Here is a 25,546-nt window from a genome sequence, read left to right as displayed (position 1 = left end):
TTCATGAGGTTGGGATATTGCACTGCTATGCTGGGCTGGAGTTTGTGAGGAGGCACAGTATATCGGAAAGGGAAAGAAAGGACCATTGGATTTTCTCCCCTTGCCCTCGGCACCAAAGATGGTCCCAAACAAAGGTGGGAGGTGAACTAAGGCTTGTTGGTTGGTTGGTTTGTATTTCTTATTCACCCTTCACGCCAAGGTTACAATAAAATCTACAGTGACAAAATAAATACAACAGTTGCAAGTGTAAAACAAGTATAAAACATATACAAACAGCTAAAAAATAGTACAAATACAGCTGCAGACTGGATGAAGATGTAATAATAATAATAATAATAATAATAAATTTATACCCCAGCCACTCTGGGCGGCTCCCAAAAAAATATTGAAATACAATAGTCCTTAAGATAATTAAAAGCTTCCCTAAACAGGGCTGCCTTCAGATGTCTCCTGCAAGTCTGGTAGTTGTTTTTTCCTTTGACATCTGGTGGGAGGGCATTTCAGAGGGCGGGCGCCACTACCGAGAAGGCCCTCTGCCTGGTTCCCTGTAACTTCGCTTCTTGCAGTGAGGGAACCGCCAGAAGGCCCTCCGCACTGGACCCTAATAAATAAATAACCTATTAAATCCATTAATTGTGTATTTAAAGAGTGTATGTTTATGTGTAGTATATATTAAATGATAATGATATTAACTATGTTGTGAAGACTTTAATTAATGATATGGAAATTTAATTCCATGTGTGGCCTGAAGGTTCTGTGTTGAAAAATACTCTTGCGGCCCACTTGGCCTGAAATTAGACCACCCTGATTTCTATCTGCAGAGCAATGAGATCCAGAACAAGAAGGTATGGTTTGAGCTTGATACATCTTTTGTGACTTTACACTTAAACGTGCCTCTGCAGAAGATCACAGGAATTCTCTGGACCTAGCATTGTCTGGCATTATACTATAGCGACAAAGTTCTGGTTCCTGGTAATTTGCATAAAGTAATATGTATTTGGCAGGGGACCACAGACCCTGCACAATTGTAAGCTTTTTCTTAAGCATTGTTTTTAAAAATAAACAGAATACTTCATTTTTAAAAAAGCCTTGGCTGGGGAAAACCCAGCCAGATGGGCAGGGTATAAATAATAATAATAACAATAACAACAACAACAACAATAATAATAATCTCCCTAGGATAGCAGTAAACCCCCCAGAGAGGTACAGTTGACAAGTTTATTTTAGCCTTCTGTTATCTAAAATGGAAAGAATACTTAATGACACACTTCCTTAAGGCTGAGGTGAGGAAGAGCTTAGTGATACTGGATTTGTAAAGCACCTTGCACAACTACAGAATAATTAATACAGCCGTACCTTGGAAGTCAAACAGAAATGTTTGCAAACCAAAGGGCAGCTTCTGACTGGCTGCAGGAAGCTCCTGCAGCTAATCGGAAGCCCCGTAAGCCCCGTCGGATGTTCAGCTTCCAAAAATAGTTCGCAACAATCACTTCTGGGTTTGCGACGTTCGGGAGCCAAAATGTTCGAGAACTAAGCTGTTCGAAAACCAAGGTATGACTGTAATGTGAGAAGTTAATGGAAAAGTACCGATGGGGACCCACTTAGTAGTTGGTGGCAAAAGTGGCCAGATAATGTTTTGTTAGGATGATTTCTGTCTTGTTGCTATGCATAAGCTGGTCTTCAAGGGGAGGGAGGTACCTTTGAAAGGAAGTCAAGGGGACAGACTGCAGTTTTCAAGCGGGATACAGGCTGTGTCTCTCTTGAGACAGTAAGATTAGGCTCTGTGCTGGGAATGTTTAAGCTGTGCCTCCATCTATGCTCAACCTTTACATTTGTGAATAAATGCAAATATTACAAAATGCAAATAAGCCTCCAGTGACGCCATTCAAAAGTAAACCAAACCTGGGAATTTGCTATTCACCTCGATAAATGTTCACAGCAGTAAGGTAAAGGTAAAGGGACCCCTGAGCATTAGGTCCAGTCTTGACCAACTCTGGGGTTGCGCGCTCATCTCGCATTATTGGCCGAGGGAGCCGGCGTATAGCTTCCAGGTCATGTGGCCAGCATGACAAAGCCACTTCTGGTGAACCAGAGCAGCACACGGAAACGCCGTTTACCTTCCCGCTGTAGCGGTCCCTATTTATCTACTTGCACTTTGATGTGCTTTCGAACTGCTAGGTTGGCAGGAGCTGGGACCGAGCAACGGGAGCTCACCCCGTCACAGGGATTCGAACCGCTGACCTTCTGATCAGCAAGCCCTAGGCTCTGTGGTTTAACCCACAGCGCCACCTGGGTCCCTCGCGTCACCTTGATAAATGTGCACAGCACTAAGAGGAGTAGCCAATAGGAAGTCCTTCAGATGCTGCTGGGACTAAAACCTCCATCATTCCTGACCCTTGCCTGTACCACCTGGGGCTGAAGGGCATTTTAATTCAGAAACATCTGAAGGATACCACGTTGGCTATCTCAGAAGGAGAAGATGGCAAAGCATCACTCAGCTCAGCTGTATATGTCTATTACAAAGCAAGTTCCCACCGTGCTGAGCGATACTTCCTGCTCAGTGAACATGCACTGGACGGCAGCTATAAACGTTCCTCTATAAAATTTCAAAGTTTTATTATAATGGCTAATATTAAGAGAAAATAAAAGAATGCTAGTACAGTATTGAATCAATCATCCTTAAAATGCTGGAAGCAAGTTTTTAAAATTGCGTAGCGTTTTTTTTCTGGGAGCAGTGGGGAACGTTGCAGGTGCACTAAGCTCGCATTCTTATTTATCCATTTATTCATATTAGGTAAACAATGCATCCTAGAACTGGAGCACCAGTTATCTACTGCCACCCAGAAACTCTGGCCTGAGGAAAAGTACTGCATTCCAGCTCTTTTCTGGCTTTTGAAACACTGCACAGTATTGTTGTATACCTATACAACAATAAAACATCTCACTGAATTCAGTGAAACTTACTGTCAGGTAAATGGATATAGGATTGTAGCCACAAATGACATGGCAGAACCAGATCCTAATCTTGCACACTCACTTGGGAATAAACCCAAGTGCAACACAATCGTATGTGCAGCACAATCCCCTGAATTTTTGCACTCAGTTCCACTGAGTTTAGCAGGCCTTATTTCCAACTAAGCATGCACAATACCACCATCTAATTATTTTCCTGAATAATCAACAATAGTGGTTATAGTTAGAGCTTTTTTAATATAAAAAGCAACACCAGCAGGCGGTAATAGTGTTCTGCTCGTTCCCCTCTCTTGCCAGACACATATATTTTAGTACTTTAGTCTTTTACTTACTTAAGTCCTTTAACAAAACTTATATACACTTGGACCGAAAGAAAACCAAACCCAAGCAGTTTCACAAGCAGTAATCAAATGATATTTCAGAATACAGTGGTACCTTGGGTTAAGAACTTAATTTGTTCTGGAGGTCCGTTCTTAACCTGAAACTGATCTTAACCTGAAACAGCACTTTAGCTAATGGGGCCTCCTGCTGCCACCGCACCGCGTCCACGCATTTTCTGTTCTCATCCTGAAGCAAAGTTCTTAACCAAGGTACTATTTCTGGGTTAGCAGAGTCTGTAACTTGAAGTGTCTGCAACCAGATGTACCACTGTACAGTGGAACCTCAGTTTACGATTACCTTGGTTTACGAAAACCTCCGTTTACGAACGCTGCGGACCCGGAAGCATTTACATCTGGGTTCCGTGGCGTCGGATGCGCAGACACGATCTGCGCAGCGTGTGCGTGCGCAGAAGTGCTCTATCGGCGCTTCGCACACGTGCAGAAGCATGCCTTCGGTGAGCGAATGCCTCGGCGAGTGAACACCTCCGCGGAACAGATTGCGTTCGCAAACTGAGGTACCACTGTACTTAGAAAAAAGCAGTTTTAAACACTAAAAAAGCAGCTAAATTCAGGAGTGAAGAAGTAACAAGGGAACGGAAATGCCTGCTAGATGAGTTTGACCAAAGATGCAGACGGTCCATGGGCAGGGATAGAGATGGAGAAGAACCCGGCAGATGGCACGTCTAGCCAACCAAAGTGGTCCAGCAGGAAGGTGAGGGTCAGGCGGCCCTGTGATGGGCAGACAGCCCCATGCCGCTGCACCAATGGCGGCCAAGAGACTGGCAGCTTCTTCTTCTTCTTCTTTGGTGATCACTCGTAGTCGAGTAAGATTGTCCTCCACGAACACCGTCTTAACAGTGAGTCCGTAGGCGACTGTGGAGGCCAATTCTGGATCCACACGTCCTTCCACACTGGAGACATAGGTTTTCCGGGTGGGAGTTGATCACGGTGAGGGTTTCCCAAGCGTGCCTTCCTCTTAGCACATTTCTCCCTTTCGTCCTGAGTTCAAGTGTCTTCAAAACCCATGACATCTTTGGTAAAGGCTGTTCTCCAATTGGAGCGCTCGCAGGCCAGTGCTTGTCGGTGATTATACTACTTTTCTTTAGATTTGCCTTGAGAGAGTCTTTCCATTTTTAAGTTGGGAATAGAGTAGTTGCTTTGGGAGACGATAATCTGGCATCCGAACAACATGACCAGTCCAATGAAGTTGATTTTGAAGAATCATTGCTTCGACACTGGGGATCTTTGCTTCTACCAGTACACTGGAATTAGTTCGCCTGTCTTCCCAGGTGATGTGTAAAATTGTGGTGTGTAAAACATCGAATCTTTCGAGGAGTTGGAGGTGGCGTTTATGAGCGGTCCATATCTCACAAGCATAGAGTAAGATTGGTAGTACAATAGCTTTGCAAACAAGCATTTTGGTTTCCCTGCAAATGTCCCAGTCCTCAAGAACTCAGCGGCAGCAGCAGCAGTAGTATCCCCTGGAAGGGGCGCCCTGGCATCGCCTTCTGCGCCCTTCCTCTGTCCAGGGAAGCCCCACGCGGGGACGCGCGGCAGCAGCCCAGCCCGGACCGTCGATTTGGCCCCGCCCACACTCCCTCCCTCTCGCAGCGCCTTCCCCCGCTTGCCTCTTTAAGGGCCGGAGCCTCCCGCGCGCGCGGCCCACCTCTGAGCTCGCTGAGTGACAGGCAAGCCGCCGGGGGGTGGGGGGTGGGCGGGGCCGGCGACGCCGGAGCGAGCGCTGGGAGGTGCCGCTGCCTTCCGCCGCCGGCCAATGAGGGCTCAGCGGGCGGGCCTCGTCGGCGCCTCCCCCTCTGGCTCCTCCCCTGGCTCCTCCCTCTCCGCGCTCCCTCCCTCCCTCCTTCCCTCGCTCGCCTGGCGGCGCCTTCCCCGTGTCAGTTCGCGGAGTCCGGAGCCGGAGCCTGAAACAAAAGCGGGAGGCGGCGGCAGCGGCGGCGGCGGGGCTCCTGCGAGTTCGCCCGGGAGAGGAGCGGAGAAGGCGGGGAGGCGCGCGGCGGAGAGACCGTCGTCGTCCGAGAGAGGGGAGCGTCCGTGAAGGAAACTTTCTCTGCGCTTCCCTTCTTCCTCACGCGGAGGCTCCGTCAGCGGGAGGCGAGAGACCCCGGCGGGGGGGACGAGGGAGCCGGACCGGCCTCCTGCTCCAGGGCGCCCGGGAGAAGGGCTCGCCTCAGCCGCCGCCGCCGCCGCCGCTGCTTCCGGAAGGCGGCTCCGCGGGCACCGCCGCCGCCGCCGCCGCCGGATAACACCGCTCTTCCTTTCCCCCGCCCGAAAACAACCGGAGAAGCCGACCGGGCGGGCGGAGAAGGGGGCGAAGGCAGGCGGGCAAGCAAGCAAGCGGGCAGCAGGCAGGCAGGGGCCGCCGGCCGCGCCTCTCGGGAGGGGGGCGCGATGGATGATCAGCCCCGTCTGATGCACTCCCACGCCGGCGTGGGCATGGCCGGCCACCCGGGCCTGTCCCAGCACATGCAGGACGGGGCCGGGGGCGCCGAAGGCGAGGGGGGCCGCAAGCAAGACATCGGGGACATTTTGCAGCAGATCATGACCATCACCGACCAGAGTTTGGACGAGGCGCAGGCCAGGTGAGCCCTTCCTCCTCCCTTCCTCGCCACCACCATTCTCATTAGGATCGTCATTATCATCATCATCATCATCATTATCATTACACCGCATTTCTTTTCGCGGCAGGATCCTGGTCTTCTAAAAGCCAGACTCGCAGCCGAGCTCTCTCTGTGCAGCAAACAAAAAGTATAGCTCTCAAGGAAAAACAACATCCCGACAGGGTGCCTTCTGTGGAGTAACATGCCAGAATGGCATATATTTAAGTGTACAGTATATAGGTGTAATTTCTAGTGGCGGGCGGATACGTGCAAATGTTTAGCAAGAGAGGGCTGCTGCTCTTATGATCTTTTTTTTTTTTGCCAAGTTAGGTAGGGCTGAATTGGCTCCTTTGGTCTGCTTGTGCAGCTGCATCTTCCCATCTGTGTTTTGTGACACCTCAAGAGCTGAAAGGCTGGAGCAGCCGCTTTCTTTGGCCAAAGGACCGAAATCTTGTCCTTCTCTTAGCTGAGCTTTGGGATATTCCGTGTCTTAGATGCTGGGCTCCTCCATTCCTGTTGGCTGAGTGGGGCACTGAATGGAACACATCAGTGAACGTCTCACCAAAAATTATTTAGAAGACCTTTTAAACTTTTTAAAGATTAGTTTTATAGATCCGTTTTGAAGGGATCTGGTGACCTGAACTCTGTTTGTGAATTAAGGAAAAGGAGCAGCCATAAAAGGCCTTGTTTGCTGTACTGCAAACTTGGTTACTCCGAGTTCATTGCCACTACCGTTCTTTTAACCGCAAATCCAAGGAAGTTAAACTCACTTAATTCCATTTAAATTGGTGGGCTTGTTCATAGTCGATGCATCTAGGATTGTGGCCCTTGTGTATGAAAAGGGCATATTTTCCTGCCCTCTTGTATTGGTGAATGTTGTGCTGCAACTGGAGCCTTGTGGCCGTTTGTTTGTGTGTAAAGATACAAACAGGTTTTTTGTTGCTAAAATAATGAGTTGAACGTATTAGCTGAGCACAGAGGCTTGTAGAGTCTAGCCACTAAATGCCGCTTCACATACAGATTTCATTCACAGATCGTGCTTTCCATGTTGGAAATGGCATGAAAACTATGTATGTGTGTGACAATTGCACTTGAATATATATCATTAGTCACACATATTGGAACATTTGGCAATCTACACTTATATTTCATGTTACCCATAACAAGTAGGTCTCAATTGTTGATTTTATCACAGAAGCCAACACGCCGTTTTGTGCCTCGCACAGCTGAATTTTGGGGCAGGGTGTAGTATTTTAAAATAATAATAATAATTGTTACATGAAGTTTGAAATATATAATATTTTTATTGGATGATTAAATGGGCTCATTCGTCAATATTGTGTGCACATTTGAAATTTTAAATACAATGCTTCTTAAAAAGAAACATGCCAGTTAGACAGACTCTGGAATGCTGCACAACACTCTTAACATAAATCTACAAAATCATTATTGAAGTTGGAAATAAATACATCGATTTACAGAAGAGAAGAATGGATAAGAAGGAAAAACAGCAAAACAAAAGAATAAAAAGTTGCTCAGTGACCAGTATAATTTTATTACCTGAAGCAAAGCTTCTAGCACTTCACCTGCATTTTGTATCTTGCAGTTACCACATAGATTTTCATTCTCAACTGGAGTAGACAGCGTCCGTGTGTCCCTCAAAAGCTACTCACATTACTAAATAGCTTTGCAGCTACTATCTTGGTACTTAATCCAAAAGGTCTTAAAAAACACACACCTAAAAATGAAAAACGGCAGTTGTATAAAACGCTTTTCGTAAAACACTTGGCCTTGATGAGGAATAGCTTCTGTTGAACGATGCTTCCCAGTACTGCCATTAGACAAAGGGGGAAGAAGCTGCTTCTGAAAGTTTAAGTTTATGCTTGGTGAAATGTTTTGTGTGTGTAAAGATCTATATACTGCACTAATTAAATTGGAAATCAATACAAATGTAAGGATTCTTTTTATAGCCAGTTACTCTTTACACACTCCTTTAGCCGCTCTGCTAGCGGGTCCCTTTAGTAATGCAGCTGTAGAAAGCAGTTTGTGCATTTCAGTTTTTCCTATGGTTTTTAATTATATATCTCTTTATAAGGAATTGTAGAGATGTTGCGGTGATGGCAAGGCTGTGAAAATGTGACTCTGATCTTTTCAATGTTCTTTTACCCATCTTTGTGCTTGGCCAAAAAATATTTTGGAGGCTGAAAGATGGTTTTGTGTACCAGATGCTCATACAGAGGGAGCCCAACTGTGAGAAGAAGAGAGGCAGGAACCTCAGTCAGTGATATGGGGTGCCATTTAAGGGGCAGGCCCTTTAAAATGACAGGAGCTGTCCAAAGTCTTCACAAGCCTTGTGAAGGAGACTTTCCTAGTGGGTTGTGTCCCATATTAATCAGTGGAATGAGGGGGGTTCCTTAGATTTTTCTGCCTGAGGCACCAAAACACTCACATACTTATGTAAGCTTCATTCAAAAACCCATTTTGCAACAGATGCTGGATGAAATTAGTCATTTTGTACATGACAACAAATCTTTACAAAGTGATTGTTTCTAATATTTAAGAAATTATATTTCTTGGACATAAACAATCTGAGCACCTGCTAGGATATGAAACTAATCAGCCTTATAAACAACACCTTGCTGGGCCTCCAAGAAAAGAGAAGACATAGAAAGATCCATTCGCATTCTGGCCACTTGTGTAAATGCTAAAGTAGCAAGGGTTTTTTTTGTCATTCTGATTCATGTATCAGAGTGTTTATGAGATTTCTTTTGGGAAGCCGACTGATTCTAACACCTTCAAATAAGCAAGTAGAGCATAAAGGTAATAAGAGCATGGGAGTAATTATTTTCCCTCCCTCCCCATTGCGTGTGTGCTTTCCCCTGGCAGCGCATTACTGCATTTATGTGCTCTTTTCAACTCAGTGGCTAAAATTTCTGTGCATCGGCTTTCCTTGTTGAAGGACCTTGTTTATACAGTGGCATCTGCACAATGAATTGAACCACATGGGTGAATAAAATAACAACATTCCCTACACTGCCACGAGATGGTGGTTCAGAAGGTGATTAATAAATTGAGTGTGATAATAATAATATCTGAAAAAGATCTCCATCGGACTTATGAATGGCTTATACATACTCCTATCATTGACCTACTAATAGCTTGGCCAGTAAACATGGTTTATGAAAGCTGCTGAAATACTGCTATCAGACAGTTCCCTAAGCGGGTGGTATGTATTTGTATTGCCATATGCGTTGGACAATCACTAAACTGGTGTCCCGTCAATATAAAACTGTAAGCTGTTTTTCACCCTTGCATAATTTTCAGTGATGACTTAACTTTCAATATTTCTGCCTAAAACATCTTTTTAAGGCCTCTATGGCACACTCTAAATATAAACTATTTTGATCTTGTTGCAGAAAACATGCTTTAAACTGCCACAGAATGAAGCCAGCACTTTTTAATGTTTTGTGTGAAATCAAAGAAAAAACAGGTAAGGAGAACCATATCGTCTTGCCCCCTTTTCCTCTTTTGCTGCCTTTCACATTTCATGTATTTCTAAAAACAAACAAACAAAATAAAACTTGTTTCGGTTTAAAGATTTTATTTAAAGGCAAAGAAGCTATTGTTTTATTCTTTGGAGAATGCATTCTCCTATCACATAAATGTCTAAATAGCACAATGAAGTCGATTTGTGTGCCTACAATTCAGGGAATATTTCTTTCCGGGCACTATATGCCTCATTACTTTTTAAAATATTACACTAGTTGAAAACAACCCATAACTGGATTAATTCAGCTGCAATTTTTAAATCTTTTTTTTTAAAAGGGAATATTTGTCTTAAGATTTTAAGAGCTACTGTAAAATACATGGCTCCTATTGTGGAAAACACACGGAAAAGCCTTCCATTTGGCATACATTGAGTTCAGGTAATGCACATGTAGAAACTCAAAGAGGGCATTATGGGTGTGTACACACACACACACACACACACACACACACACACACACACCTATAGATATGAGATTGTTGGCTGTTTAATGATCTTGTTACTTTTATATCAAACAGTGGTTTTTTGGTTACAAAGTTGCTAATGGCATGAGGTTGTTGATTCTCGTTCTGTGTTTCCCACTTCGCAGGCCTCCTGCCGTGCACTAATACACTTATAAAATGTCTCAGGGGGGCATTTAAAATTTAAAAGCAACAATTAAAAATAGCTGTCATCAATCAAGGGTGATCTTAAACAGCAGATGCTCAGAGAAGAGTGTTCAGTGACATGCAACACTTATTTATTTCAATTTTCAAATGGTCTTCGGAAGGGGAAATCCTGACTTGCACCTTAGCCCACAGGAAAAGGTAGCTGGGAAGGCCAGTGCTGAGTTTCAGCTCTTGAGACGGCTGCTCAGTTGATGTGTGTTGCAAACTATCTACTACTCCACACGTCCCCTTCCCCCTGCTTTTTTCTAACAAGGATGTAACAGTCAGTAATTCAGATCTCAATCATATAAGTAAGGGGTATGACATGAATGAAAGTGACAACAAATATGATTGCAAACTCACTTGATATACATTGAAAAGTGATGCATAAAAGGGAGAGCAGCTTTCAGAAAATGTCTATGTGGCTTTAAACTATGGGTGACTATGTTTCATCGTGTGAACAGCTGAGTGAAATGGGATTATTTGACTCCAGCAATCTATATAAGATGACTAAGGAGGCCCTTTGTTAAATCTTGTTTGTGCAGCTTGTAACCTAGACAAAGCACCTAGCATTGGCATTCAAGCCTCTAAAGCCCTTAAGGCTGCAAAACCGAATGCTGACCTTCTTTAGAAGCCATTCATTATGTGGCTCTTATAATATAATGTAAAGGGGTCTCTGTGGTCTTTCTATAATGTGATGTAATGCTGCTTGAATATATAAGTTTAATAACAAGAACATTTGAATCTTCTAATCTTTTTCTGTTACTCTCTGTGTTTTCTCTGTCTCTTAAAAAAATACTTTACTGTGTCCCCTGTTTTCATATTCTCTTATTTGGGATTTTTTTTGTCTCTTGTGTGGCAATCTTCTTAATTGATTTCTGCCCTGATCTGAAATTGAAGTGCTTATGAAGTGGTAGCAGATGGTTAGTGAAAACTGAACCTCTTTAGAACCCCTCTTCCCAGTCTAATATTTGGAGAGGCTGGGATTTGGAGGAAGGTGAGAAAATCCGACTTTCACTACCAGTGGGCTAATTCTGGTTGTATTACTGGCACAACTAGTGAGCAGCAGCTTGTTCAGCACAGAGGGCCACATTAGAAATATTGTCAGCTGGAGGGGTGCAACTAATTTGCATACTATTTGCATGTCATTGTTATAATCTCTGTACCATTTGAACCTTGCATAATCAGCACCTGCAGTTGAAATATCTCTTAGACTTATTCTTGCTAAGACGTTTTTGCATGTACAAATGGGGAACATTTGAATGGATCAATGCCAAATAGGGAGGTGCCTGGAGTCTTCGGAATCGGAAATTTTGTGTTGAATTTCTTTCTCTGTTTGTACCTGATACTTTTGCATTTTTGCCATTACGTTCTCAAAAATTATCTCTGCATACACGGGAACAGGAAGCTGGGTGGGGTGGGGGGAGATCCTATAATTCTCAGTTTTATAATCATGCTGGCTGTTCAGAAGTGTTCGGGGAGATAGGGAAGGACTGCATGTTGATTGTAGATTGTAAATTGTCCACCTGACCTGCCACTCTGATGCACTGTGTGTGAGGTTGCATACAAACAACAAGTCATATGTAGGCTTTTTCTTTTTCTTAATGCTTATTGCTGTGTTGTTAGAGGTGTTTGTGTGTTTTAACCAGGCTTACACCTGCTGGGTATACCCAGACAACCATGCATTCACACACCTATATCCAAAGCATTGAGAATCGAGGTGTGAGTGGTTGCAGTCGCTCTCTTTAGCACTTTCAGTATAAAGCAATGCAGCCCAAGGGGTGGGGGTTGTGGGTTCTGGCTTCAGGAATATTCCAGGCTGACATTTACATGCTGGATGCATTCTACGCCGTTGCTTAATTCAAAGTATACCTTCTCCTGGATGGTTTGACAGGCATCTGGGCACTTTTTAATATTTTAACAATATTTAGCTTATTGAAATGATTTTCTGGGTGAAAGGATAGTTCCCTCCTAGTGCATTCATAATGCCAGTGCCCCATGGCAAAATTTCTGGTTACAGGTTTAACTATACGTTTTGTAATTTAAAACCAAACTGTCATGCTAAATAAGTAGATGCAATTATTTGGGGGGAAGAAATTCCAGAAACTGCCGGTCAGAAAGGAAAGAAGCAGTGCAACAGAGGAGAGTAAAACAACTGATTCTGTCTGAATCTTTTTCCAACAAAGATTGAAAGGGGAAACGTACTGATAGATCAAAATCTCACTCTGCTGAAATCATTTGCAGCTTCTACTTGGTGTCTCTGTGTTTTTTGTTCATCTCTTTTCACTCCTGGTGTTCTAGTGTTCTGAAATTGGCATTCACTTTTCTACTACTTGATTTAAGTGACTCCAGAGTCTGCTGGAGACTTTACCACCATCCCTCGCAACAGTGCGGCTAATATTTCACAGTGTTAACATTGCCGGAACAAACCTAAAGTGTCTATAAACTTGTTGTAAAAAGAGGTCATCTTTACTGGCCAAAGAGATCCCCCTTGTCTGCTGATGTTTCAATTCATTTTAAAGGAAAGGATTTATGGATGCTTTTTATGTAAGCTTGAGGTATAATATGTTGAGATGTATGAAATCTCAGCATGTTTATTTAAAAAGAAGATAGAAGGCAAGATTTAATTTTGATGTAATGGGTGGGAAACAATTTTTGTTTACATGTTTCTTTGGATTGAATATGTACTTTTTTTGGCAGGAAGAGAGTACTGTTGCGTAATGAAGAATTGAACTGTGAGGCCAGCTTATAGTGATTAATTGACTATTTAATATTTTATTTGCAAAATGTGACAGATTTCAGAGTTATTGTAATTTTAACTTGGGGATTGTTTTGTATGGTAAGTGTGAAGTTTAAAAGTCAACTATCTGCATCATCAGAATTTCTGAGAAGGAATGAGAGCTGGTGTCCTTTAATTGCATAGTAGATGTTAAAAAGACTTCAGTCTGTCATTTAGCATAGGTTTCTTTCTCTGATGTAGAAGGGCAACAGAGGATCATTACCCAGTTTTGATGTCTCATTCATTCCTTCTTGTGAACTTTCTTTATTATTTAATTCTGCTTTCCAAAATCAGTTTTGGGATATAAGTATCTTCCATTCTGATTTTTTTTTAAGGAAAACTGAATTTTTGCACTGTAAGACTATATGAATAAAATGGAAACAAATGTAAAGTTTTTAATCATGAGGATCTAAGTTCATAATAATAATAATAATAATAATAATAATAATAATAATAATAATAATTTATTATTTGTACTCCACCCATCCGGCCGGGTCTCCCCAGCCACTCTGGGCGGCTTCCAGCACAGATTAAAATACAATAAAATGTCACAGATTAAAAACTTCCCTAAACAGGGCTGCCTTCAGATGTTTTCTAAATGTCAAGTAGTTGTTTATCTCTTTGACCTCTGATGGGAGGGCATTCCACAGGGCGGGCGCCACTACCGAGAAGGCCCTCTGCCTGGTTCCCTGTAGCTTTGCTTCTCGCAGTGAGGCCCTCAGCGCTGGACCTCAGTGTCCGGGCAGAATGATGGGGGTGGAGACACTCCTTCAGGTATACTGGGCTGAGGCCGTTTAGGGCTTTAAAGGTCAGCACCAACACTTTGAATTGTGCTCTTTCAGGACTGGTGTTATATGGTCTCGGCGGCTGCTCCCAGTCACCAGTCTAGCTGCCGCATTCTGGATTACTTGTAGTCCCACGTAGAGCGCATTGTAGTAGTCCAAGCGGGAGATAACTAGAGCATGCACCACTCTGGCGAGACAGTCCGCGGGCAGGTAGGGTCTCCGCCTGCGTACCAGATGGAGCTGGTAGACAGCTGCCCTGGATACAGAATTGACCTGTGCCTCCATGGGCAGCTGTGAGTCCAAAATGACTCCCAGGCTGCACACCTGGTCCTTCAGGGGCACAGTTAACCCCATTCAGGACCAGGGAGTTCTCCACACCTGCCCATCCCCTGTCGCCCATGAACAGTACTTCTGTCATATCAGGATTCAACAGGATTCAACTTCTGTCTTGTTAGGATTCAACCAGGATTCAGAGTTTAGAATGTGAGGAAATATGAAGATAATCTTGAGTTTTTAAATCCTGATTATGTGTATTTAATTTTATTTTATTACTTACCCCATCCATGTTTAAGTGGTTAAAGTGTGTACACTTTATTCATGTTTTCAGCATTAAGATACTAATTTTTTCCTATACAGTAAAACATACTAAAATGTTTATAGGCAGTATTGACCAGTTCTTTAACTGTTAAGGAATAGTTTATTGCTCTCTCACGCCCACCACCAATATACTGGTTCACACTACAAATATCTTCTGCTCTCATCCTGGACAATTATATCTGTTGCAAAGTTAACAGATATTTTGAGGAGGAACAGGTTCTTCCTTTCTTTTTCTTTCCTTCTGTATCCCACCACAATACTACATTCTTTATTTTCTTTATAAATTCTTAGGTTGGGTTTCACTTCTGACACCTTTGTTGTTGTTTCTGCCTGTCACTCAAAATACATAGTGATTTTCAATTTTGGGGGGTTACAGATTTAGCTTTACACAGAAACCAAATGCTTCCTGGCTGAACTCTTTCTTTCTCTAGTGTCCAACCTTTGTCTTGTGTCCAACCTTCTTGAGCTTTGCCGTTGAGCTTTGTGTTGGTGTTCTGTTTAAAATGATATGATGATCTCTGCTAAAACAACTAGCTAAAATTAAGCATCTAAGTCTCATTATACTTTCATGGGAGCCATGGAACTAATTCTGTTAACAGCAGAGGCTTTCACTGTGGTAGCCCAAGAAAGAAATGAAGACTTATTTGTGCTGGGAGCTGTACAAATGCACAGAAGGGAGAACATTGCCTTTTATGCACCTGGTGTTTTGAACTGTACCTCTTACCTTTTTTTGCCTGGTGCCAGAAGGTATGTAATGAAGGTGGCAGGGGAGCCGCCCTCGGGAGAGCATTCCACAAGTGGGGAGCCACTGCAGAAAAGGCCTGGAAACTAACTGGCAGCCAGGATCCATGTAACCGTCTTTCCCCAGTGAGGAACCTGGCTGCCGAATTTTGCACAGGCAATGGGCAGTGCCTTCCACAGCACATGAAGGCAACTTGCTAGCTTAGTGGGTATAGGACAGGCTTTGTAGCATGTAGACGGTTCCCTTCTCCTCAGTGTCTGCTGCCCGAGGCAACCTTCTTATCAGCCTAATGGTAGAGCCAGTCATGTTGCCAGGTGGAACATGATTAAATTAGTTTGGGCTTGGCATTTTTAATGAAATGAAAGAGCCATCTCGGGCAGCGAATCCCAGATTTCCTGTCTCCATATCTGTGTGCAGCTGTTAGGTGCAGAAAATGTGCGGTACTGAAATTAACACAGAAACAGGGCTGAGGGGAGGGGAGAAGTCAAATAGAGCTCATATACTTGGTTTTTGATGTGCATTCATTGATGTGCATGGCGATATGACTGACACACAGCGCCAAACTTGTAGTGTGCAGGCGTAACTTCAAAATATTCAGTTTGAATTTGGAAGGAGCTTACAGAGACAACTGCTTCAACTTTTACCCACACCCACATTGCCACACCACAAAGTAGAACTGAAAGTATGTTAGTAAGTGTGGACCAGGGCTGTGCAATGTCTGGTTTTCAACACTGCGATATATCAGCAGTTAAAACATCACAGTTTTATGATATATTACCATTGGAAATTGGAAATGCGGTGTGTGCGGATGAGGGAAGGAGCAGCCACAGAGATCACACGGGTGGGAGGCATGGAGACTGGGCATGTGGGTGGGTGAAGGAGTGTGGAAATCAGGTTGGGGGGCCACACTGGAGCCCACTCCTCTGCGCCTCTTCCCGGAGACCCCTCGAGTTGGGAAGGTGAAGTCCTTCCACTCCTCCCTAGACAGAAAAAGGGAGAAGGAAGAAGCAGCGCAAACCACAATTCCTGCTTTTTTTGGGGGGGGAGTTGGAAAGTGGAGGAGCAAGCTGCTGAAACAGCCTCCTCTGCTTCCCTTCCCACGGGATGGGAAGGGCGGCTGGCTGAGGGTGAGCCACACACAGTGAAGCAGCTGGAGAGGGCCGTCAGGGAGCAGGACATCACAGTTATGGGGAGGCACTGAGGCTGGGAGTGGGATGGCTCTGCTATTGGAGGTGCAGTTGCGGGGTTTGAGACATGTGCTTGTGGGGAAAGGGTTGTACAGTTGCTTCACAAACCCAGGCCAAGATGTCCTCCATCCCCAATCTCATCCCTCCTGGTTGGTTGTGTGCAAAAGTGCTAAGATCCCTGCAGGGGTGTTTGGGACTGGGTGTCCATGTGCCCTTCCTTCCTTCCTTCCTTCCTTCCTTCCTTCCTTCCTTCCTTCCTTCCTTCCTTCCTTCCTTCCTTCCTTCCTTCCTTGTGGAGGGTGCTTAGGATAAGTCAACCTAATTGTTTCATTTGGAACTGACCTCTTGCGAGGGCTAAGCAGGCAGTCTAGGGTGTCACAGGGAAGATACTAAACACAACACGCTCAGCACTCTTCTTCCTTGTTCGGATGCGTTTGTTCTGCTTGTGCCATTGATTCTGAAATGATGACGAGAACAGTTTGGGAAGGAAAGAGAGATCCTTTAAAAATAATAATAATAATAATAAAAGAAACCGGGACTTTATCTAGTCCTGATGTTAAGTAAACTTGAAAGGAACAACGCTGGTTAAGGAATCCTTACCTTGGCTAACCCTCACGGCCTCCCACTTCTTTGTATCTCAAAGGAATTGAATCAATGAGATCCGACTGCTTGTCTGAATAGCAGCCACCTCAATGTGATAAGAGCTTTCCATTTGAACAGTAGCCCCCCCCCCACCGCTTTAGGCCTCACTGGTTTAATACTTCAGGGGGTATTGGTGAAGGAGGGAGAGTTTGGCATGTGTGACAATGTTTCTCAAGAGTGGAGCTGGACCACCAGTGGACCTTAGGCCACTTTCAGATGGGCCTCAGGGCTATACCCCCCCCCCGCCGCCTCCTGGCTTGCCACCTACCAAGCTAGAGCCTCTTGGTTAGACTGGCTTCAGAAGGAAAGGAGGGCACCCTCTTCTAAGGGAAAAGGGCCTGAAAAGAGATAAAATGTTAGCATTTCCTGTCTTTATTACAGTGAATAGAAAGGAGAGGGATAAGAAAGGAAAGCTGTTATAGGAAGAAGTAGTCAGTGTAAAAGGACCAGGGAGGAAGGATGCATTTTTCTTAGGGTTGTGTCTGTGTTCAGTTTGAGTGTGAAAGGAGAACTGGTGAAGAAATCCATAGTTCTTAAACCATTTGGTTAAAAACACTTTGAGATGGTTAAAACACTTTGAGAGGCATGCAGGAAGAAAGGTTTTTTGTTTTTCAATAGCCTTCATGTAGGGCCTCTGGGCTAAACAATTTCTGAATAAATTGAGGAGGGTGATTCCTCATAATACAGGGAACTCTCCAGTTGTGCAGGGGTTGCGTTTTGACACAGCACATGCATCGACAGGGGTGAAAACTGTGTGTGCATTGGTGGTCATGTGCATGTTGAACGCACACAAAAGTTAGTACAGTATCTCCATAACAAATGCCACCTTAAGGAAAGCTCAGCCATGGAACTCCTTGCCACAAGGAAAATGCTGTGGTTCATAATTTAGCAGTTTCAAAAAGTGTATTATGTACCGTATCAGTAGAATTTGCTGCCAATAATAAAAATTGCCAGCAGCTTGCGCCAAAATTTGGCTGCATTTCTAGCATTTTGCAACTTGATTTAGCCTCCTTAATTTCCAGCTATCTCAAATGAGCTCTTTTAGTAAAAGGTTTGGTCTGTGGTGTTTTCTTTTTTCTTTACATAAAATTCCTACAATGCAGGAAACTCAACTAAAGCATCCATGACAGATGGTCACCCAACCTCTGCTTAAAACTGTCCAAGGAAAGAGAGCCCCCCACCTCTCATGGGAGTCCGTTCCACCAGAGGCATAGTGTGGTGCGTGCCGTTGGGGCTGTGTCTCCGGATGCTGATTTTTTTGGGGGGGGGCATGAAATAGGTGTGCCGATGCAGGCAGCCTGGCTGTCCGCCCTGGCATTGGAGGAACAGACACCCATGGAGAGGAGTGCTGGGCCACTTCAGCGGTGTGAGCGATGAGGACTGGAGTGCCAGGACCAGTTCCTTCGACCATGCACTGCCACCCCAGTGTGCATGTCCCCCGTTGTGTGCATACACCCCCGTGCCCTCCCTTCCGCACTGGGCACTGGAATTCCCATTCTACTGCTGCGTACCACTGTCAAACAGCTCTTGCCATCCTAAAGTTCTTCCTGGTGTTTAGTCGGAATCTCTTTTCTTGTAATTTGAAGCTAGAACAGGAGATAACAAGCTTGTTCCCTCTTCTATGTGACAGCCGTTTAGATAACTCTTTTTTTTGGGGGGGTGCTTTTCATTGGTGAGGTTGGAGGCAGATTCATGGAGCTTTTTAAAAATCTTTTCAGGATTGAACTAAGAGTTGAGTTTGCTTGCCTGCCCAATGAATATGTGTGGGTTTTTTTTGCAAGGGAGAAGGGTTTCCTGCTAGCCAGTTTGGAAAATAATAATAAAAAAATATCTCACCCTTTTTAGTCCTGCATGTCAGGGTTTTGTTACATGCATTTCCATGTGTAACATGTAGTTCCGCTCCTGATCTAGCTTCTGTTGGACTAGTGTCTAGAGATAGCCTGACACTGCTTTCCACAAACTGGCATAGCTTTAGTTCTAGACATTCCGGCTGGGAGTTGGCAGCCTTTGTGTCTGGCTTGCCAGAGCTCCTGCTTTCTGCCATTAGATCTATGTTGCCCTGCAACCTTTGCCTATGGATTGCACCCATCTCTGCTTCGGGTCTAGACAGCCCACCCCCCTCCCAATTTCAACAAATGATTATTTTTAGGAAGGGAGGAGGATCTAGAGAGTCAACCAGAGCAAGGGCCAAATTGCACCAGCACCTTGAATTAATTATGATTTTAAGTGACTTCACAAATTAATAAATTATCAACAAATAAACTCCAAAAATGCCCATCAGGGGAAAAATGCCTCCATTGTCTCACTGCTCCCATGGCTCCTAATTCCTCTCCCCACCCATTACTGGTCTCACAACTGAAAGCTTTAATTTATTCAGCATACAATCTCTTTACTCCACTGCTTTCTGTAATTTATACCTTATACTGCCTGCTGTCTCGAATTATTTAACTCCGTAAGGCATTTAGTGAGAGACTGGGTACAAAATCGCTATGCAGAATAAGGCTTGGTTAGACAGTCTGCCTTTCACATTATTAGCTGGATTTTAAAATATGGCCCTAATCAGATACTCCCAAAGGAACAGACGACAAGAAGAATTACACACCAAGGGCCAGTTCGCACAGTTATTTGCTTCTCCACGCGAATAGCCTGTTCCCAGTCACGTGTGTGCAGAGGACCTCATGAAGAAACAGAAGCATAAAATTGGCTTTACATAGTTATAAGGCAGATCAGTTTCTATGACCATGGCAGTTGCAAAGAATGCTGCTGTGATCATGGAAATCGTTGCAGGGCACAAATAGTTTAGTTCACACTTATGTTTCTTCATATCATGGGCAAGTGTATGTTCAAGCATGTTCCATGTTGTGATGCGTCTGCTCACATTGACTAAGAAGTGCTCATATAGACTGAATGTGCTGGCCTGGGCATACTGGTCTGGAATCCTTAGCAGTTCCCAGTCACCAATCTGCAACCACTACAAGAAGTGTGCCGAGATGTTGGGGACATTCAAATGTAGCTCCGCTGTGAAGCAAGATTACTTGGCAGTCTCTAGTTGGTGGTGAGTTTTGGACGCTATGAATAGCGGCAGAAGTGTAGTGTAGACCAGGGGTCAGCAAACTTTTTCAGCAGGGGCCGGTCCACTGTCCCTCAGACCTTGTGGGGGGCCGGACTATATTTTGAAGAGGAAAAAAGAGAACAAATCCCTATGCCCCACAAATAGCCTAGAGATGCGTTTTAAATAAAAGGACACATTCTACTCGTGTAAAAACACGCTGATTCCCGGACCGTCCGAGGGCTAGATTGAGAAGGCGATTGGGCCGGATCTGGCCCCCGGGCCTTAGTTTGCCTACCCATGGTAGCTTTGACTCACAGAGTGCAATCCACTTGCATTTTCTTGCACATTCCTCATTGAAATGAGTAGTAGCTGCAAGATAATAGGTTGTTGCAAGAAAGTTTTGGAAACAAGAGTTTATTTCGGTATGATGGTTTGACCAATTAGCAGAGATAGGTTTGCTGGGAAATCTTAATTATTGGGACGGAGTGATGCAAATTTGCAGGACTGCAGCATGTTATGAGAAATTGATTTCATGCTGACATCATTTGCACAGGTTTCATTTGGGCCGCTATGTTGGCTTGATACATCTAAAGATTAAAAAAGAGAGGATGAAGGTGGGGTGGGTGGGACACAGGGAAGGAGAGACAGAAGGGTGCTTGTGTATTTGTCTTGTGCTTTTCATTCTTGCAGGATGGTTTGGGGATCCAACCCTGGAGTTGACATTTGGCTTCTGCTAATTTCTTGCCCATACTCTTATTCTATGAATTCTTGATCAAATACCCCGCTCGATGCATCCGGGGAGGATTAAGAATGGGTGTATCTACCAAAGCTTTCTCCTCTCCCTTCCCCAGCTGCTTCTTGCTATTTGCAGAGCCTGTTTTTCAACGTTTCTCAACATTTCCCGAGGTGTCTGGAATTTGCTTTCTGCCTATTTGGGCCATCCTCTAACATTTGCACACCTTGAGTGCCTTAAGCTTTGCACACAGGACAACATTGTGAAGCCCAACAGCTTTTCCCTACCTCCTCAGCTTAGTGTCAGTAAGGAGCAAGCTCAGCTCCTTGTGCAAGTAGAGGACCCGCTTTGTGACCTGAAAGATTTCATAGAATAGAATGATAGAGTTGGAAGGGACCACAAGGATCATCTAGTCCAGCCCCCTGCAGTGCACGGATCTTTTGCCCAAAGTGGTCTCAAACCCACAACCCTGAGATTAAGAGTAATTCTCTACCAACTGAGCTATCCCAGAGGGTTTAAAAAATGGCAAGAACAGGCATCCACTGGGGATGGAATTGTATGAAGAATATTCCATTTGCAGGCAGGAGGTTGACTTGATAGATTCATGCCATCTTAAATTTAGTCTCTTATTTTCTCTCTTTGGTGGTCATCATAAGGTGTGTGTGTGTGGGGTGCATGTTAGAATGGAGAGCAAAAAGATTTCGTTCTGAACTTAACGTGAGATGACTTTGAACATTCAGTTGCTAACACAGTTTATTGGATTTTAATACCTGATACTGTAGTAGACCCAGGTGGCACTGTGGGTTAAACCACAGAGTCTAGGGCTTGCTGATCAGATGGTCGGCGGTTCGAATCCCTGCAATGGGGTGAGCTCCTGTTGTTTGGTCCCAGCTCCTGCCCACCTAGCAGTTCGAAAGCACATCAAAGTGCAAGTAGATAAATAGGGACTGCTCCGGCGGGAAGGTAAACGGCGTTTCCATGTGCTGCTCTGGTTCGCCAGAAGCAGCTTTGTCATGCTGGCCACATGACCTGGAAGCTGTCTGCGGACAAATGCCGGCTCCTTCGGCCTATAGAGCGAGATGAGCGCCGCAACCCCAGAGTCGGACACGACTGGACCTGATGGTCAGGGGCCCCTTTACCTTTACTGTAGTAGAATATCACCTTCCCTATTTTGTGTCCTAATATCCATGTCCATGTGGTCCCTGTTTGGTACTTTAGGGTACCGTACAGTGCTGGGAGCATGAATTAGTCCCTGCACTAAGCAGGTATCATTTTTCTGGAGTCTTTCTATGCTGATTAGGAAAGAACGCTGCCGGTCAGACTGTCCAAACCACAAAGGGAAGCCACCCATGAATGTGATTTCTGCGAAACAGAGACTTTTATTTCCTGGGACCAACTAGGCAACAAGAGTTTTTTCTCAAGCTGTCCTTGTAGGCAAATCTAAAAGTGCTGCTGACTGCCTACTGAGGCTAATTTTTAAAACAGAAAATTTAAGCAAGTGTTAGCTTTAGCTCCCCATTGAGAGTGCACATGGAAACCCTGAGCCAAACAGCTTTTGAATATGCCAAGACCTATTTGCAACTTCATACACCCTTTGCTGTAGCTAAAAGCATTGCACACTATATACAGAATAGCGACCTCCTTCCGGCCCCTGGCCTATTCTAGGCTTCAGTAAGGAGATACATAAACATACAACCTGTGGGTCTCAAATTCAGAGCATGCCACAGTAACATAGGTAGTTCTAAGGTGCTCGGCTCAATATTTTATTTCTGAATTTGCAGCATTAGCTACTTTTACATATCACTAGCACCTGAGTTTGAGAGTGGGGATACCGTATTTAGAGGTTTTAGCTCTGTACCTCCTTGATCCAGGTTGGGGAATTCTTGTGGAATGTTATCAGAACGTACTGTCAGTTCCAAGAGCCTGTATTTTCCTTCTGGAAAGGAACCTGCTAGCATATCCAGAGCAAAGTTTGCTCTGGTGTATTCTGGGACGGATATGTCATTTGCCATGACTTGAACCCAGCGATCCAGACTTGCTGGGTTCTGGAAGAAAGAACAAAAAACAGCCATATTAGACAAAGAAAATTTTGACTGTAAGGGACAAATCTGGACAACTTTGTTTTAAAAAGCTAAGCAGTCTCATTGGAAGGAGATAATTTAATGCATGCTTCTAGCAAATGGCCTTAATTGGCCATTATCACAAATTTTGGCCTCCTCTCTTCCCTTCTTCCTTGTATTCCTGTTTCCTTTTCCTTTTCTGTTTTCAAAACATCTCTGCATCCAACAGCAACAATCTACCCTCCCAGAAATGCCTATCCCAAGATTCAGGTTACTACCTCCTCACACTTGTTCACTTTCTAAACCTCTTTTTATGTTTCCTGCTTTCTTGCAAGTCCTCTTCTTTCTCCTCACTCACCAAAGCTCTTTTCTTGTTCCTCAGTGGAAAGCAACAGCAGCAACAGCAGCAAAAACAACATACAGTGGTACCTCGGTTTATGAACACAATTGGTTCCGGAAGTCTGTTCATAAACTGAAGCGTTCATAAACTGAAGCGAACTTTTCCATTGAAAGTAATGGAAAGTGGATTAATCCGTTCCAGACGGTCCGCAGAGTACTTAAACTGAAGCGTTCATAAACTGAAGCAAACTTTCCCATTGAAAGTAATGGAAAGTGGATTAATCCGTTCCAGACGGGTCCGCGGAGTACTTAAACTGAAGCGTTCATAAACTGAAGCATGGGTATAATTGGTTCCGGAAGTCTGTTCATAAACTGAAGCGTTCATAAACTGAAGCGAACTTTCCCATTGAAAGTAATGGAAAATGAATTAATCCGTTCCAGATGGGTCCACGGTGTTCATAAACCGAAAATTCATAAACCGAGGTGTTCATAAACCGAGGTTCCACTGTACTAGCTTTCCTCTCCCTGGTGTGTGTGTGTGTGTGTAGTTGAAGTAGGGGTTGGAGGGCAAGGTTAAGGCATGAGACTGAACTGGCTATGGGTTTTCTTAAAAATGGGGACCAGACATTGCTTATTCATCCCAGAATCCTAGGACTAGGCCAGTCTACAGTCCAAGGCTTCAACATCCAGCCTCTGTTTTTTGCTATCCACACTTACTGCGTATATCTCCCCACTGCTTTCAAGTTCTGGAGAAAGTGCCGTTTTGCTGGTTTCTACTGTTTTCATGATTTATCCTCAAGAAAGCAAAAAGCAAAAACAAAACTTAACTTGCTTGTGTTATGTGGTTGGGGCTAAAGAGAGTGTGAAATCTATGGAACTGAGGAAAAGACACCAATCATTTTAGTTAGTCCTAGTAAAAAGGTCTGGCCAGTCCAACTGTGGATTTTGTCATTTAATAATAAAAAGAATTCCTCTTTGGGTTTTGCAAAATGCAGTCCCTTCTGGCTGGCCCCTAGTTCTACTGCTGATGGATTTGTTTAAGAAAAGAGCTGTGCTGGCATCCGCCTTTACTGAACATGCCCCCCTGGGAAGGCAGCTCTTATTGGAGCATGGTACTTCGAGGGGCTGCTGTTGTGCTGAAGGGGATGGAGAAGGACCCCTCCCCTCCTGATCTCTCTCTCTCTCTCTCTCTCTCTCTCTCTCTCTCTCTCTCTCTCTCTCTCTCTCTCTGTGTGTGTGTGTGTGTGTGTTTCTGGAAAGCTGCGCCTGGTGTGTTCACCCTGTTCTCTTTCCTTCCCAACAGAGTTCATTGAAAGTTCGTCTCTAACCAACGAACAAAGTGGCTCAGAACTTTTCCTGACTTCTTACCCTTTGTCCCCATCACTCCATTTAAGACAGGAATCCAACACTACCAGGGGGTGGCAGATGGGGCATGGTTTTTGCATGAAATTATACCCCCCTAAAAAGAATATAGCAGCATACTTTAAAAAATAAAAATACTGATTGTCACACTTTACCCAACACCCTCATTCTGAAACTGTAGTGTGATGGTTTTGCAGGTTTTCAAAATGTTAAGATGGAAGAGATTTCAAGGTTGGAGCAGGAACTGAATACTACCTGGGAACTTCAGTTGGCAATGAAGTTTGTTTATATAATGATTTATCATGAAGCAACCAAAAAAACTTAACTTGCTTATGTGGTTGGGGTTAAACAGAGGGTGAAGTCTTTGAAACTGAGTAAGATTCCCTGGATAATTGAGAGGCTCATGATTTTCATCATTCAGTAAGTAGTTTGAGATTGTGAAAAGAAAACCAATCAAACACCGAATGTAACCATGATGTTGGCAGTTCATAGTAAATGCACACTTGTTAGGGGAGTCTGTTGGGGTGGCTTCGGGGCTAAAGGGGCAGGGGAGCAGATACTTGTTTTTATCTGTAAGCTGCCTTAATTCTGGTTGGGGGAAAGGTGGGATATAAATAAATGCATAATAATGTATAACAAACAAACAAAACCAAGCTAGCTAGCTAGCTAGCAGTCAAACTGATGACTTCTGCTACCACAGTTTGTTCTAAGCACCTGACCGCTGGAAAAAGCACAGAGTAATCATATGAAAGACAAGCACTACTTTGAATTATTTGTCTTCTACTAGAGCCCAGGTGCAGTTTAACTAGCATGGCTGCCACATTCTCCAAATTTCCAGAGTACATCCAAAATACAGATGCAGCAATGAATATCTGCTTATTCTGTATAGCCAAGTAAAATCCTGCTCATATACAGCATCTGGTGCGAGGTTTCTATTGTTCACTCTTTGGCGGAAAATGGTGGTGGTATCCTTATTGATACAGAAATCTCTTTCAAGACATCCAAGCAATAACATAGGCCTCCATTTGTTCATAAGTATGGATATGGACAACGATAATCTTCTGACTCCTAAATATGCCCTTGTGTTGTATTGCTGTAACTAT

General features: G+C 44.1%; 1 protein-coding gene across 5 annotated transcripts in view; it reads left to right on the top strand.

Annotated features, from left to right (window-relative positions):
- Positions 1-5,239: 5,239 nt before the first annotated feature.
- Positions 5,240-25,546, top strand: part of PBX1 (PBX homeobox 1) — a 220,104-nt gene continuing 199,797 nt past the window's right edge. For 2 of the 5 annotated variants that reach the window (XM_060276637.1, XM_035122691.2), the window contains exons 1-2: positions 5,240-5,953; positions 9,388-9,461. In XM_060276637.1, the coding sequence (XP_060132620.1) occupies positions 5,763-5,953; positions 9,388-9,461 (265 nt within the window). In that variant the 5' untranslated portion in view covers positions 5,240-5,762. The remainder of the gene's footprint in view (positions 5,954-9,387; positions 9,462-25,546) is intronic. The other 3 variants (XM_060276640.1, XM_060276639.1, XM_035122694.2) reach the window with 2 other exon arrangements.

The sequence above is a fragment of the Zootoca vivipara genome, chromosome 7, assembly GCF_963506605.1.
Source record: "Zootoca vivipara chromosome 7, rZooViv1.1, whole genome shotgun sequence".
Taxonomy (NCBI): Eukaryota; Metazoa; Chordata; class Lepidosauria; order Squamata; family Lacertidae; genus Zootoca; species Zootoca vivipara.
The sequence above is the reverse complement of the archived record's forward strand: the minus strand, read 5'-3'. Positions and strand labels throughout refer to the sequence as shown.